Source organism: Cyprinodon tularosa, unplaced genomic scaffold (genome assembly GCF_016077235.1).
Source record: "Cyprinodon tularosa strain WSP-4 unplaced genomic scaffold, ASM1607723v1 ctg388, whole genome shotgun sequence".
Taxonomy (NCBI): domain Eukaryota; kingdom Metazoa; phylum Chordata; class Actinopteri; order Cyprinodontiformes; family Cyprinodontidae; genus Cyprinodon; species Cyprinodon tularosa.
The window spans coordinates 640,454-657,426 of NW_024039105.1; the positions used below are offsets into that span (position 1 = coordinate 640,454).

Genomic DNA, 16,973 nt, shown 5'->3' on the forward strand with positions numbered 1-16,973 from the left:
TGTAATTTACACATTTCCTGCACAAATCTGGCTGAATACTTGACAAAAAAAAAATGATATGATGTAATGCTAAAGCCCAATAAAATGGGATTTTATAGCATGATCCAGAATTTTAAAGGAAGTCCATCAGTTTTTAACAAGGCTTGAATCATGGAACATTTCAGAGATTAGACTTTAGACTGTTTCATCCATTCCACAACCTGTTTTGTTTACTACAGTATCATCTTGAACCTGCTCAAAATCCCACCTTCAGGCTCAGTTCAAATTCACACCTAATCACAGGGGCAAGCCAAAAGCTTTATGGGGAATGTTTGGAAGGTCAAAGTAGACAACGATTGGATGGTTTGGCGAAAATGACAATGACAGACCAAATCAAAGTGCCCTTTAGCAGTTGCTAGTTAGGATGGTGGTAGGATTGTATTATGCGGTCTTTGATCTTCTAAGATCTTCACCAGTAACCTGTAAACACACAAGATAACTGAAAGTTAAAATACATCTGTTTTCAGAGGAAACAAAAGACCCCAAACACCCATCTTAAGTCATTTTGGTATGAATAAAGATCCGTAATATTTTACTACTGGAATGGCCCCAACCTTAATGTTGGCTTTGGACAAATAAAAACGTGCTAAAAGAGACACTTAAACAAATGTTAGTAAGGGTGTATTTATGCACATTAGAGCCTGTAGGGACATGAGAAATTCCCCAAGAAAGGTATTTTATTCCACAGTAGTTACACAGTTTAATTGATTCCCTTGGGTTTTTTATTGTCATTACACTTTCACAAGTACAGAGCACCGAAATTTACTCTCTGCATTTTAACCTATCCCTTTGGGGAGCAGTGGGCTGTCATTGTGAGGCTCCAAGGGAGCAGTGTGGGGTTAAGGGTCTTTGCTTAGGTAGCCAGAGTTCTGAGTTCTGACTTCTGGGCTTGAACTCAGAACCTCTGGATTCCAAGCGCAATGCCCTAACCACTAGGTTGCCATTCCCCAATATCAATTAATCGGCTTGATCGAGATTCATCGATTATTGAAGTTATTCAATGTAATGTAAATCCCTATGTTGTCCCACAAAGGGGAATTTCAGTCTCTGTATTTAACCCATCCCCTTGGGGATGGTTCTGCCATTGTGTGGCGCCAGCGGAGCAATCAAGGGTTAAAGATCTTGCTCAGAGACCAAGAGTCCTTGAAATGAGAATGAGTGGGACTTGAACTCAGAACCTCTGGGACTCAAGCGCAATGCTCCAACCACTAGGACACCACTTCCCTTTAAAAGCAATAATTTACGACAGTCCTAATGACTGGATATTAACTTCTGACCAGTATTGTCTTTTCTTTGCTGTAGGCTACCCTACAGCAGGATTTTGCTGTTTCTCAGCTATCTGTTGATTTGATTTAGACTATGATCTTTAGCCTGAGCCATCACGGATCAGCAGCATGAGTCCCAGCTACACACAGCCCAAAGCTAGCATTATTCAACTTTAGCTTTAACTACACCCATCAATTTACAGCGCCTAATGCATTTCATGTCCTCCAGTTGTCATCATCCAGTGTTAGCAGTCTCACCAGGTTCACAGTACACAGCCTCCAGACATCCACTGTATTAATACTGGCAACCTTGGCATCATTAATCCAGCGTGTTACAGGCTTATATGATCCCTAAAACCACGGCATGGCTTTAGGTCTTGGTTTTCACTTCCAGGGTTTGGACCTGGAAGAGCTGGGGAAGAAAAAGCCTCTGTATCTCTAATATAATAATCCAGAATGGAGCTGCTAGTCATCTGGAAGCACGGCTTCCCCCTACAGTATCGGTAATCTTGGGATGATTCAGCTGTCGAGTCATGCTAACCGACGATTAGCTTTTAAAGGCAGAGTCATTTGCTGGGGAAAATAAAAAGCAGACACCCTTAAGACACTGCAGCTCCTTCTCTCTGAGTGTGTGTGGCATAAATACGGGGGTGTTTTATTCCCTCCCGATGTGTTCATTACAAGCACAGAGCTGTGGTTTAATTAGCTTAATCCTCTTTTTGGGTTATTATGACCATAAATCATTGAACATACATGTAGACGGGGATTAGTGTTGCAGAGCCTACAGGGAGGAGCAGCAGCAGAAAGCCTGCACAGTCTTAGTACTCTTACTGTAACTCACCAGAGGCCATTGGAAGCATCATTATATTCATGCCTGTCAGTGACTGAGCTGTGCACAGGCTGCAGCAACACATTATGTTGATTGCAATCCAGTGAAGCCATTTTTAAACAATTTCTCTGAGATGCAGAAGCGATGTAAAGATTTTCTTACATAAGGATCCTCATTACGGATGAGTTGTAACATTAATACAACATTAATAGTGGTAGAAATTAATTCAGTAAATCTCTAAAGTATCCAATTAGTGATGCTTTGAGCCACAGCCAAGTTTTGGATGTTTTTATTCCCTGCTCTGTTGGATAAGGTTGGATCTCTAAAAGCAGCGGAAGCCTATTAATCATATCCTTGTTATTCAAGTGGTAGTCCAAAAAAATACACTTAACTAAATACTTGGCATCTGAGATTGCAGTAGCGAGGAGCTGTCTGGAAGGACTGCCCATCTGTCAGAAGTTGTAGATGTGAGCTCCGTGTCTTGGCACCTCGCTTTGCAGCAAATGTGCATCGCTTTGCTGCTCACAGAAACAGAATCAACTAGAAAAGTAGATGTTGGGTTTGATGTTATCTGGCATGAATTATCATCTAGCTTGTTAAGGCTTGAGCAGGTTAATTCGACCAATATGCTTAGTTCAATAGTTTGTTGAGTAGGCTCACTGCACTCATATTTTAGAATAAGCCTCTTTAGCAGCCTGTTTTATGTCTTTCTAGGACTGATCTGTATTTGGATTCATCCATCTTCAAATTCCTTCTGACTGGTTTCCCTATCTGTAACCCTAGAGTGCTTAATGGAGCAGTTCCCATCTTTACTCCTGCAAAGTCGTACATGCAAAATTGGTTATGCTGTTCATTAAGAGATTGTTGCCTAGAAGTGACTTATGCTGCATCAAGATTCACTTCATATGTGAGTGCACAGTGGTGGAATGGCCTCACTTTACCTAAACAGTAGCCTCTCTCTGTATCTTCAAGAAACTCTGCACACTCATTTCTACCAAGAAGCCGTCCGACAAAAGCCAATCACCTTGGTTTCCCTACCTCCTCATCTGTTTTCTTTTTTGTATGCCTGTGCCTTATTTCTACACTACCACCACTGAAGGAGTCAGACTTGGTGTCCTACTAAGTAAGCTTATTGTTAGTTCTGACTTTTACTACATCACCGTTGGTGATACAATTTGGATAAAAGCTGAAAAATGAATTAAAATAAACATAAATCCAATGCACTAAAATTTATTTAAAAGGCTGAGACTTCTAATGTACTTAAGCTTTTTTATAAATCATGAGTTGTAAAACAACCTGAAACATGTCAATATTGTCCTTCCACTTTGTAATCATGTACTCCTTGTGCCTTTTTAAAATCCATATAGAGCACATTGCAATTTATGGTTTGATGTAATAAAATATAGAAAATATTGGAGTCAAGATCTTGCAGGACTTTCTTATTGGGTTGCAGCTGTATATCTTATTATTTGAATTTGTTAGCTGATGTTTTCCCTCGTTATAGCTTTGTGTTTTGGTACCATTTATCCTGCCTGCTAAAGAGCACAACAACATGCCACCACTGCCACCCTTTACAGCTGGTTCAGTGTTTTCAGTGCATGACTCAGTTGTGTTTATCTTTTTTTCAGTCTAATTTCATCTGTTTGGTGATCATAAATGGTGATCATAAATGCTGTCAAACAGATGCTGTTTTACGTTATAAAGAGTTGCCAGTTTCTTGCAGAATATTCATGTTTAGTTTTCCTCTTGTCAGATTTTTTAACATATAAACAATCCTTTATAAAGTCAGATCTGCATTTACATAGATAAAGAAGAAAATAAAAAAGTATTAGAATGTGTGAGAAGCTGAACTTCTGTATGGTTTAAGTCACTGCAAGCTTTTAAAAGCTTCTGATGGATTTATTTTGTTAGAAACAGTTTATTTGTACCTTTTCTTTGTTTGTCTTGTACTTAAATCTTAATTCTTAAGAGTTGTGGTTCAAAGGTTAGGTTGCTGTTGTGATAACTTCAGTTTGCACCTCCTGACCTTAACCCTCACCCTGCCCCACCGACAGCAGGTACACCTCCAGCCTCATGTGGAGTCAGGATAACACCTTGATGACCTCTCCTCACACCTGAACACCCCTCTACACCCCCTCTCTCCACCTCCATTTCTCTTCCCATTGCTTATTTAGCTAAGGTTGCCAGGCAACTGCATCACACTCCTCCATAATTGGTTGGTGGCTGGCGGATTGTCCGTGCCTGTTAATCTGTCTCTCTGTCTCTCAGTCCCCCCCTCTTCTTCTCTCGCTCTCTCAGTTGCTAGGTGACTTTATCATGCATCCCTGCCTTGCCGTGCTATAATTGGCTGGCGTCATGGTTGCTGTGGCGTAAGGCCCGAGCTGGCCTTGCTTCATTCCTCCAACAGTGTGTGTCTGTCTGTGTGTCTTCACGGTGTGTATTTTATCGAGCTCCTATTGAAGGAAGATGTGGTTCTCGGGCCAATTACTGAAGACAAGTGTGAAACGTCCGCCTGTCTGGCACCTGCGCCCCCCCCACTCACATACCCTTTATCATATGCAGACATGTAGGTTAATAGGAGAATACTGCTCAGAAAGGATAAGCTGACAAGTGGTTTGTTGCATTTTTTAAAATACCATTCCTTACTGATAAAAGTGAGTGGGTGGACTCACACAGGTGTTGAACATGAACCATTTTGCTGTAGTTCTTCACAGAGATTGAAGTAAACTGTTGTGAAATCCCCTCTACATAAGTCTAAGTGCAATAGAACTGGCCTAGTTTATTGGGGAACCCTCCGTATAATTGGATCCCGTCATTCCAGTTATAACATTGGTCAAAGATGCTTAAAATCCAGCCCATAGGCATGCAGAATATATCTACTGTATATAAAACTGGGGAAGAATGGGTCACTGTCAGAAGATTTGCAATTATCAACATCTAATAAGATGATGCCTATGTACAGTACCTGATATGTTGTTGCAACTTAACAGATATCTGTTAGGGGTAATTTAGGAAAGTGGAAGCAATGAAGATAAAAAAACTTAAGCAAATACTGATATGCTGAGCTGGGTGTTTATTTTGTGCAGAAGCAGTAGCTACAGATGTCTCAACTTCATATGGTGAGATCAGCTCTGCTTGTGTGTTCCACAGAAGAAGTTTCCCTGCGTGAGAAACTCCATCTGATTCTTATGTCATCTAGTAAATGTGGTTGATGATTTATGGATTTCTTTCTTGGAAAAATAAAGATCTATCTAATAGAAAGGGTCTAATCCAGTGTTGTGAAGCCCTGTGCCTCTGACATCAGAGCAGACGAGATGCTTTCACTTAAATGATGAATCATATGTATCCCTCTTTCAATCCTGTGTAGGTCTTCCAGTTGCCAGGTGAACTGCCTAACTGGATCTTATCAGCTGAAAGGTTTGATAGTATGGGGCCTTTTTCTGTAGCTTGGCTTGGTCTCTTAGTTCCATTGAAACTTGGTATACCAAGAAATTTTGGACAGTTTTATGCTCTCAACTTTATAGGGACAGTTTAGGGATGGCTGTTACATTTTCCAAGATGGATGTGCACAAGTAAACAAAGCAAGGTCACAACAGCTTTAGGTTGATCTAGAGAGAGCAGATGATGGACGACTTACCACAGAGGTGGAAAAACAGAAATGGTATGTAGGTATCCAGTCTTTAAAAAAACCTACAATTCAGCAATTGAGTGATTCCTTCCCACTATCATTGCAACCCCCACCCCATTACAGGAGACCAGAGCACCTTGCCTCTTCATCCAGGCCAACAATTCCCTTTAACGGCCCCCCTTTCAGAGACATAGACAGGTTTCGGGTATTGCAGGCTAAAAAAGAAACAAAATGACCCCTATTCCTCAGGGGCGGACCTGCTTGTCAGGTTCAATTTGCATGTTTTCTAATCCAAAACAAGGCTTTGCTTTAGTCCACTCTATAAAGCCTTGAACTCAATGCTATTTCTTAAATTTTGAATTGAAAAAGCTTCCTGGATTGGAAGCGAAATGTGTTCAAACTCAAACCAAAGTCCAGTGGATTGTTTTCTAACTTTTTTGGAATCTTCCATGAACATAAAATTATATATCTGGTGTCTCTTAAAATGTAGTTTAAACAGCCAACAAGAAATCCAACAGGAACCCAATCCATGGCTTCAGCAAACCTGCCAAATAACAGTTTTACATTTTATTTACAAGAACCACAAGAATCTGAAAGTGGAGAGCTGCAGGAAATCAGTTGAACTTTCTGGTTGATCTTAGGGGTGAAAGCAGACGGATCACGAAGGAGTTGGTTGATGACAACCGATTGTTTACTTAAGATGAACTGCTGGTAGCATGGATCTGTAGGGGTTTGATTCAGCGGGCTTTGCAGTAGGTACCCCAGAGGTCCAGGAGAATATGAGTGAGATTAGAGGGCAAGAAACATCACACTGGAGAGCAGGCAGGAGATGTAGACTAAGAACTGCTGCACACAGCTAAGACCTTTTCCATGAAGATCAGAGATGAACTGGAGGTTAAATGGTTGTCTGGAACAATAACAGAGTCTATTTTTTTTTTTTGTTGAGGTTTTTACAGTACTGGTGACTCGTTTTTTTTTCAACAGTAGGCTCACAGGAAAGGGGTTGAGATATGTGACAAAGGACCACCGGTCAGATTCGAACCTGGGTCGGCTGCGTCGAGGACTAAAGCCTCCCTACATGGGTCATGCACGCTAACCACAGCTTCACTGAAGCACACACGAAAGAGTCAATATTAAATGAGAATCCCAAGAAGACACATTTCAACAAGAAGTATAATCCTGGTTTAAGTCTTTGGCTGGAATACAATCATCCAGCAAAGAGAGATGATCCTCCAGCTCCTTATAAACACACTTATCTTATTCACTTATTCTGGGGTGTGCAGAAAAAACGGGTCGGTCCAGCCACCAACAAAGATCCTCTCTGTGACAGGAAGTTCACTCACACCTAAAATACAGCAAAACCCCAGAGACACATATGTAAGGTGTATTGGTGGAATACGCCTTTATGAGTTGACTACTCTTATCTCAGTTAAAGATATTCCATTTTTTAATATTCAGGCAAATCATAATGAAATACAGATAGCACAGCAACATGGCTTTGATACCTGGAACTAATTACACTCTTCTTCACTAAGACCCAATAATACAGAATATTTTATTCAAACTCCATATTCACAAACATCAGCGGCACAGGGATCACCTGTCACCTAAAGAGCGCAATAAGACAGCAATAAAACCCAGATCCCAGTCGTCGAAGTCAGCCACAGATTGCATGAGAAACGACTTGAGAATTTGAATATGGAAATCATGGGGAGCGTAGCTCGTGATGCGTAGATAATTTAGTCCGAGAGCAGCCACAGTCATGTTGTGTATGTGGATAAAAGTGGGTTTCTATCAAAGAAGCTGTGGGGAGATGAAGGAAAAAGGGGGCAATCATTCATAGTGTGATGTTCCTGTTGAACATCATCTTTTACGCATCGTTGCATCACCTTGCTGTCAAAGCTGAAGACTGGGCAGGTGTATTTTTTCGCTTGGTGTATTCTATTCTGATGGTTCGAGTGTTGAATCAGTGGAGTTACGGTTTACAAAAGGAGTTGACAGGTAGCTTTTTCTCTTGTTAGAGTAAGATGAAGAAGTTATGGTCTGTTTCTGTTTCTCATTCATTGTTTCTCTGACATCTTGCTCCAACAACAACAAGTGCTGTGTTTGTTCAGGGTGTTATTTTTCTGTTGTTGATTTTTTCAGACTTTATAAAGTGGTAAAATTGATAGCCCTGCCAATAAAATTTCCTGAATTACTTCTGTATACGTAGAGATGCTTAGATATTTAATGCATATCCTACCAGTGAATTAACAATATTTGAGCCTTACCAGGTAATACTGACAAAAAACACCCTTCAGTCTGGAGGTCTGTTACTAAGTGAAGAGGTTTAAGTGAGGAGAATCACTATGGCACATTTATTCAAGTTAAGCAATTTTTGGCTCACTATTTTTTCATTTAGTCTTTTTTTCATTACTGTATTTATTTTTAGATATAGCGCCCTTTGTCCTCCATATTAAACTAAGTTGCATATCAACTCCTAAATTATTCAATCTAAAACTGTATTTTACAGTACAGTGGATATTATTGTGTTCTGACAGGACTAATTGCATACGGCAGGCAGGCTAGAAATATACATATTTTTTAATAGTACTGTATATTCCTATTTTGTAGCTCTAAAAAGAAAATAATAAATTGCTTAAACTCTGTGTCAGGAAGTCAAATGTTTAAAACATTACAGATTAAAAACTTGTCATTAAAAGAAATCAATGTATCTCTTATAAAATCATGCAGCACAACAGCGTTCCACTTTGTATCCCAGACAAACTGATATTCTTTCTTCTCTTAGCATACACTGTGCACAACTGTTTTATTTCCATTCTGATTGTGATGCCTAAAACCACAATTACGTTTAACAACTGGATCACTTGTGAGTAAAAAGCTTTTTTAATGGAAATGTTTGGCTTTTAAACATGTTTCCTGATGCTTCAGACCACATTAGTTCCACTTAGCTGTGAATTTGTACATGTTTGTCTTCTTAAAAGGATTGATGTGTGCTGTGACAAGAGAATAGGGGGCTAGTGGGACATCTGGTATGCTGACTGAACAACGGCATATCCCTGTCCATTAGGAGTCATGAAGACCACAAGCATTGTAAACACCCCTCAGTTCACAGCCGGGCACATGGTCCAGTTAAGGTTCAGGTTTGAAGCCCAACCCAGAGACCTTTCATGTATCCTCTTGTCTGGTGAATATGAAATTAAAGACACTATAGAAAAAACGTAATTTTATTGTTAAAGAAGTAGGAAATATGGAGCATTGTCATGGGAATGTTGATGATTTAGGTGAATAAAAATCCTTCTGTCCGTACAAAGTAAGGAAATAAGCTGCCCTCTGCATGAGCCTCTTGGGTTTAAGTTCACATTTCAACACTATTCAACATGGACCAGCTATTTGTTAGTTTACTCACCTAAAAAGGCTGTTTGACATTTTTTCCCTTTACCTTTTTGCAGTTTATTTTTCTTTATTTTTATACTCAAGAGAAATCTTTGTTTCTGGTTTAGAAACTGACAACTTTGAAGCAATTATAAGTATTTATTTAGTCTCCAATAGGAAATTAAGACATGAGACTTATTTTGGTTTTATAAGAGTTTGGGCTATCTAAAAAGGAAAAAGAATTTTCTACAATGTTTTGGAAAGTAATTTACAATAGTATCACCAAAAGAATACAGTTCATTTGAATTATATGAAATAAAAGCCTTTTTAAAAAAACAAATTCCAAGTAAGCCTAAAGGCAAACTGACACTGCATTGATATGAAAATAAGTCCTAACAACCTTGAATGATTGGCACATTTATATTTAGGCAATATAGAATTAGTAACGGAAGCACATTGTATAGCATGTATACATATCAACTTTTCTTCATTTGAAAACATTAAGGGAAATTTTTCCTTCATTGTTTCTTTTGGATTATTCTAACTCTACGGTTCATATAAATGTAAAAGTAACAAAAACCACGCGACCATTAATGATCTTAGCTGTTCTTTAGCACGTTTTTTTTTTCCTTTGTTGCTCTGTATGAATAACAATGTCTAATATGATGAGTCACTTCCCACTTAGTTAAAGCCACTAAGACTATTCCTTTAAGTGCATGGGTAATTCAAGAGGCTCATGCGGAAGTTTTAAATACATTTATTGTTGACTGAAACACTTACGACTCCCCTTTGTGTTGAGAATGAACACAGAAGCTGATCAGAGTTGATGGAACCTGAAGAAAGGGGCCGCTCGGGCTTAAGGTTTTAAATTGGGCTGGAGCTCTTTTATAACAATAATAAGCTTGACGCTAACTAACTCTGGCTGTGCCCGAACGTCCTCCCTAACCCCTATATAATTTAATCACTATATAGAGTGGAGACTATATAGAGCACTTTATAGGGAACTCAGTTAACTGACCGTTCGGACTGATGATCACTACTTTCCGCTCCCCGTTGGTCACGTAATTCTGCTTCCACCTCTTGGTGCCTGCGCCATCTTTGTTATCAGTCGCCGACATTGGGTAGCGACAGCCTATGGTGACAGCGGGCTGCAGGGACAGAAAATCCCATAATGCTTTGCAAGGAAAGCTCCACAATCAAAGCAATCTGATATATATATGCTTATCTATTGGCCATAGATGATCACTACTTTTCAAGGTGCATTGTGGGAAATTTCGAGACCACTACTTTTTCATCCACTAGCCATTCGTATACTCATTTAAAATGGCGTAACCACCATATATTGTGCTATATAGTGATTAGAGCGGACATTCTGACACAGCCTAAAACTGAAACCCACTTATCACATGTCCAGATCTTCATCTGGGACTCATCTACAAGACTATCTACGTCATTCTAATATCCACCAACCACAGCTTCAGCAACATTACAAAAAACACTAAGTGTGCCCAAACTGCAATTTATGGCCCATTTTGTGTTTTACTGGGCCCAGGTTCAACAACACATGTAGAAATGCCGATTGATGCGCCTCTAATGAAAACCAAGAAGACACTGAATCCATAGCAGTCAAATTCTTAGCAAAACTGACGATTTGCAGATGACCACTCAGAAAAATTCTCTAATACACAGCCAACCCAAGAAAGGCACATAAAATCTGTCCTATTTCTCCTTGAGGGTTTTCCATCAGAGGTTGTTTTTATCCAAACAAAGGTCTGTTTCTGGAGTATATATTTAACCGATAGCCTATCATTTATCCGCATACGGACCCACAGCATGCCTATATATGGAAACTGTCCCTGTGCTTAATTCACAAAGACCTCTGATACTCTCGCCTGTGATTCGCTGGGGCTTCTGTCTATTTCACATCGGTGCATATCACTTAATTCTGCAGAATGCAACTTTCCCAAAGATGTGTGAGTCTCCATGATTGGACGGTAATTTAGATACGCCCGTTCGTCTGTGCTAAAATAGCACCACAGGGGTCTGCCAGTATTCTTTTCAATTTAAACATCTATAACTTCTGAGTTGCCTAATGGACACAAAACTTGCTACTTATGTAACCAAGGTGATGTGGCTACAGTTTATGTTGTTTTATTTCTTTTATAACTGAAAAAGTTGGACATTTTGTATGTAAACATCCTTAGGGTTTTTTTAGGCGAAAGTTATTTTCTGGCCATTTAAATTTAATTTATCCAGAATAATTTACTTACAAATTTTCACATCCAGATCATCTCCATAACCTTCATGTCAGTTGATAACAAGAACGATTTACGCAGTTTACAAGTTGAGAAATGCCTTATAAAGTATGAGTATGCCTTTTTTGGTAAATGGATCTGCAGGCTTTAAATAAAAAAATATAGTTTTGCATCATGCTTTTTGAAAATAGGCAGAAAGAAAATGGGATCAGAGAGAGGGGAAAGACATGCTGCAAGCAAAGGTCAACAAGTTGGGACTCGAACTTGTGAGCTATGGAGCAATGACCAAAGCCTCTGTACATGGGTCATGCACTTATCTCTGCACCACTGCCACACCCCCTGCGTGCTTCATGCAATAGGACGGGGTAACCTTTGAAGAAAACCAGTGACAGTTTGGGAACTGTTGGGCTGGGGTGGAGGTTCACCTGAAACCTTTTGAAATTTTTGTTGTTTTAGACCCTCATAGGCAGGTAAGCTATTCCTTCTGGTAGATAATCTAATATAGCCAAGAAAATACTTTGCAGCAACAGCATCTGATTAGGTTTAGTAATTTAATACTCTCATTAAGATAAAATGTTGTTGATTTCTTATTATTTTAACCTCTTAACATATTTGCATTTATTCTCCTCCCTACTTGGTTACGCTACCAGTTTTTGAGCACTGAAAATCCAGATGAACTTCTGCCTCATCTTACCCAGTGCTTGATCAGACAGGAGAGAACGCTTCACATGGAGACCCATCATCAGGTCCCATCTGAAGACAGTCTGCTCTTACATGCTACACACGCACACACACCCCTCTAACAAAACACACACACACAGCTGGAAGGCTTTCTATCATGGTGAGATAACTACAGGCTGAGAACAATAGCCCATCTCTTCTCCCATCTGGTGAACCGGAGGATGAAACTTCATTTACATTTCAGACCCCCTCCTTGCTCCTCCTTGTGTGTGCGCTTGTGCGTGGATGGGCAGAGGTGTGGTAATAAAGGGAACAAAACGAGATTCATTTCAGGGTGAATTTGGGATTATGAATTAACATGCTACAGTGCTGAAAGACTTCATTTACAGCTAATTGAGTGTGTTGGCTCATTAAAATGGCTGTTGTGTAAAACTGCTCTGCCTGGCCGCCCCTGGGCTGGATATGAGTGTGTGTGTGTTTGGAGGAAAACCTAGGGGTGGTAACCTGCATATTAGTGAACAGCTGTAGTTTAGACGTGTGAAATTAGATGTAGAAATTGTTATAAAACCTAACACCTTCTGCTCTTTTTTCCCCTCCATCTCTCTGTGGCTCCGTCAGGTGAGAAGCCCTATAAATGCTCATGGGAGGGCTGTGAATGGCGCTTTGCCCGCAGTGACGAGCTGACACGACACTACCGCAAACACACTGGAGCGAAACCGTTCAAGTGCAACCACTGCGACAGGTAAGCACTCACTTCCTTTTATTCACTTATATTACTGCCACACATTTTGTGTGCTTTTGAAGGATGTCTTCAGCTAACAATTGGGGACGTTTATCCTACAACCAAGTTGGTTTTGCGCCCAAAGACATAGGGCTCTGCTTTCGTTTATTGAAATATCTCCATAAACATAAACAACTCCATAAACATAACTTTTTTATGTATTTTATAATGTCATTTATAGTAGGCTGTAAAATTCACACATATGTCTGATTGTCTACATTATATTAGGGCCATTTTCCTCTGACCAAAATAAAATCCATTATGATATCAATTATGATTATGGGTTGCTCAACTCCCCTCCTGAGGACCTACTATTGTACAATTTTTAGCTGCATTTTTTCTCTAACAAACCTGAATCATATAAATGGCTCTTTATCAGACCTCTGCAGAACTGAAAGAAATGCTAATGAGTGGATTCAGCCATTTCATTTAAACAGGGAGGCTAGTATTTGAAGTAGGTCTGGGGGACTAGAGTCAGGCTGGTTGAGATTCTCAGTCATCCAGGGAAAAAAATAATTAAAAAATCCTTCTGAGATAAAGTCCAGTTGTTTTGATTTTTTTTCAACAGGGCTTGATTTAATCTTAGCTTAATTTCAGCAAATCTCTAAATAGCTCCTCTTCTATGGCCACTAATTTGTCAGAGTTTTTTTTCTGTAGAAAAGGTGCTAATGTTTTGGTTTGTAAGATGTTTTCCTAAGTAATGTGGAGAGGTATAATCCAAGGTTTAGTTATTAAACAATATGCCAAGCTTCAAAGTACATCTACATTTTAGAAACCCCCTGGAAAGACTCCAAGGGGACAAGAAGAAAGTGGTTTTTGATATAAAATATAGTAAAGAATGTTAAAACTTTAACAGAGCCAGACCATTTCAACCCAAAATGAAACTTTATGGTATTACTGTTTTGCTCTGTATAGAAATGTTCAATATTGCAAAGAACTTAAAGGCATAGGGGAGGATGTTCTTTTTCTGGGTGGATGATCAAACTTAGTGGTCTTTCTAACTGTCAATCATTCTGGTCATATGTTTATATAAGGCCCTCCTACGTGCTCGTCCCCATTTTCACTTACCGGTGGTAAGTCTGAAAATTGCAAATCTTCTTTTAGAAATTAAGCTTTAATGAATAATGCAAACATCAACTTTTAAACAGAGCATGCACAAGGAATAATGAGCTTGTGCATGCTCTCGCACTCGATTAATATGCCTTCCCTCTCGGGCGCGGGTACAGGGTTGTGCATGTGCATTTTTTTTAATGGAGAGGGCAGTTCTTTTCAAAAATTCCCGAAAATCCTCCACTATACATTTAAGGTTGCATTATGCTTGAAACATGTACAACCCACGTGGAAAATTAGCCGCCGATCACAACATCTGCAGCTTTTCGACTATGTACGGCTTTCCCCCATTCTGGCCAGCTCCAAGGTGACGTATGCATCACAAACAGTAACACCACACCACATGAGGAAGTGGAAAACACAGTTATTTTTAAATTTATTATTCCTCTTTGTGGCGTCTAAAACTGACAATCACTCCTTTCCAGGGGTTTTTCCACAATCTGTTGATAGTGGTGATATTTATAAGCTAAATCACTGGATGTCATCTGTCTGCATAGCTACACATTTTTCCAGGTGTATGGTACAGAAATTGTGTCCCTATGGAGGCGGCACAGAGGGGAGGTGGGGCCAAACGTTATGCAATTTGGCTTCCTGGACCTTGCAGACGCTTCAAGCATAAACCAGGCTTAACATTGGATTCACCTTAAACACACCAAATTCACTATGGAGCATGGTTATGGTAGCACCTTGTGTGGTAGTAGTAAGGTAGGACAATAACCATAATTACACTGCAGAACTACAATGTGGTGAATAAGAATGAATTCATATTCATGTCTAAGAATGGCCTAGTCAAAGTCCAGACCTAAACTTAACATAGAAATGTCTCGCCAAGGCTCTACTTTTATTTTTAGCTGGAGGTATTTTACAGAGAATAATGATTGAATCTCTAGATGATGGTTGGGTTTTTATTTCAAAACCAAGCCTTTTTTTTCCCTTCCAATCATAATTATGTTGGTCTACCAGATATATTCCTAATTGTATACCTTAGAGTTTATGGTTTCAATGTGGAAAAAAGTCTGCAACAGCTAATTTTGTGTTAAGGGCGCCCTGGGTGGGTATTTTTTTAAAGATATTCAATGTTTTTTCCTCGTTTACAGCCTCTATATCAATTACCAAGCTCATCATTTAACTCACAACAAAACATGTTCAAACTGACGTGTATAAACACTCAAATAAGCTTCAAAATTAAGTTTCTCATTTTGTTTTATCTCTGTGTATAAAGCAGAAGAGTGATGGGAAGAGTTTGCTGTCATATCACTGTACCACTTTTCTCTGTTGAAACTGCCTCTGAACATTGGTTGTTAATGCATTCAAAGCAGCAGGGAATCCGCCAGCTTCTTTGACAAATGATAAATAAAATAACATTTTTCATCCAGCCTCAATCTACAGGCATCTCATGTGGCGCTATGGGATTGTAATGATCCACGACAAATTTTGTCTGCTTTTTTATTCACAAGTAAGATCAAGTTTTTTTAAATAATAAACAAAGTATTGCAAATTAGTTGTTTTGAATTGCAAACATTCCATTAAAAGACGTTTTCCTCCTTTAGCTGCTGTGAAGGAACAGCTCAGAGGAGTTTTTTTCTTAAAGTGTGATAAATATTCAACACTACAGCTCATGGTGTATTCAATTTAATGATAAGGAATGTTATTACTCCAAATTAAGTTAGTTCTTAGCAGATTTATATAACATTGGAAAGAAGGAGACGTGAGCATGAAGGACGGTTCTGCCTGGAAACCCACTAGTTGTATTGACTTTCTAGACAGTGTTTTTTCAATTGATCCTGAATCCATTTGTTTGTTTCCCCGACTCGAGTCCGGTCCAATTTAAGGAAAACAAAGCAGAAGCTGAAGAGATGGTTTGTGTTTTCTTTAAAAAAAAAAGTAAAGACAGAGCTGCTAGAGCAAAGCCAGAGCTGTATTTGCAAGCCTTTTGTTAGTCACATTGTCACTGTTTAATTTTTGCTCCTCAAGGTTTTGTGTGTGTGTGTGTGTGTGTGTGTGGGTGGGTGTGGGGTGCACATGTGTGTGTTTGTGTCCATGTGTGCTTACTCATGCCCTTGTTAAATGGATTCAGGCTATTGGCAAGCAGGTTGCAGCTAATTGAGTGGCACCAGATGCCAGCTCCACTTGAACATGCACTTCTTCTCTGTGTGTGTGTGTGTGTGTGTGTGTGTGTGTGTGTGTGTGTGTGTGTTTGTGTGTGTGTGTGTGTGTGTGTGTGTGTGTGTGTGTGTGTGTGTGTGTGTGTGTGTCTGCACCATCTCCCAATTTATTTTACACACACACACATATACCAACTTTCACCCAAGAGAGAGTGTAATTGGCTGTTGTAGGTTCCCTCTAGTTTTGGTTTAACACATAAACCCCCAAAGAAACCTGCTGGAAGCTTCTAATCCAGGCTTGGAGCAGCTTTAGCTCCTTTTTGGAACAAACAGAAATGCAAAGTCATTTTGGCCCCGTAAATAAATCTGCACATGGAGCGACAAGGACAGCAAGGAGTCTGTCTTATGTCATGGATTTGTATTTTCATTTCAGGTTGTAAGCTTTAACATTGCAGTGTTTGTTCTTTAATATGTAAACTTGGTTATTTTTAAAATGATGGGCTGCCACTATGAGCTGTTTATAGGCCATTATAAAAATGTAATATAAAAATTATAATAAATCCCTTAAAAACAGTGACCTGCAGCTTTAAAATTAATCTTGTTTAACGGAAAATGAAGCAATATTTTATCATATCAAATTTTTATTTTACTCAAATTTAAAAAACTAGAACATTAGAATGTATCTGAGATCAGATATTGGGTGTTGGATTCAGAATGGAAACCCAATCATCCCTTTAGTCTGTATTTAAAGCCAAACCCAGCCTTATTATAAAGAAACCTAATTTGCCCCCTTTTTTTTTTATTTGGAACTTTATTCTTTTGGCCTTGATGCATGTTTCATGATCATAGCTGAGTATATTCACCCTTTTTTACTTTATGTATTGTTGTGGATATATTTTCTAATG

At 39.2% G+C, this 16,973-nt stretch overlaps 1 protein-coding gene across 1 annotated transcript in view; it reads left to right on the forward strand.

Moving 5' to 3' along the window:
- Positions 1-16,973, forward strand: part of klf7b (Kruppel-like factor 7b) — a 104,852-nt gene that overhangs the window by 76,246 nt on the left and 11,633 nt on the right. Inside the window, exon 3 of the mRNA XM_038297466.1 lies at positions 12,691-12,814. Coding sequence (XP_038153394.1) covers positions 12,691-12,814 — 124 coding nt within the window. The remainder of the gene's footprint in view (positions 1-12,690; positions 12,815-16,973) is intronic.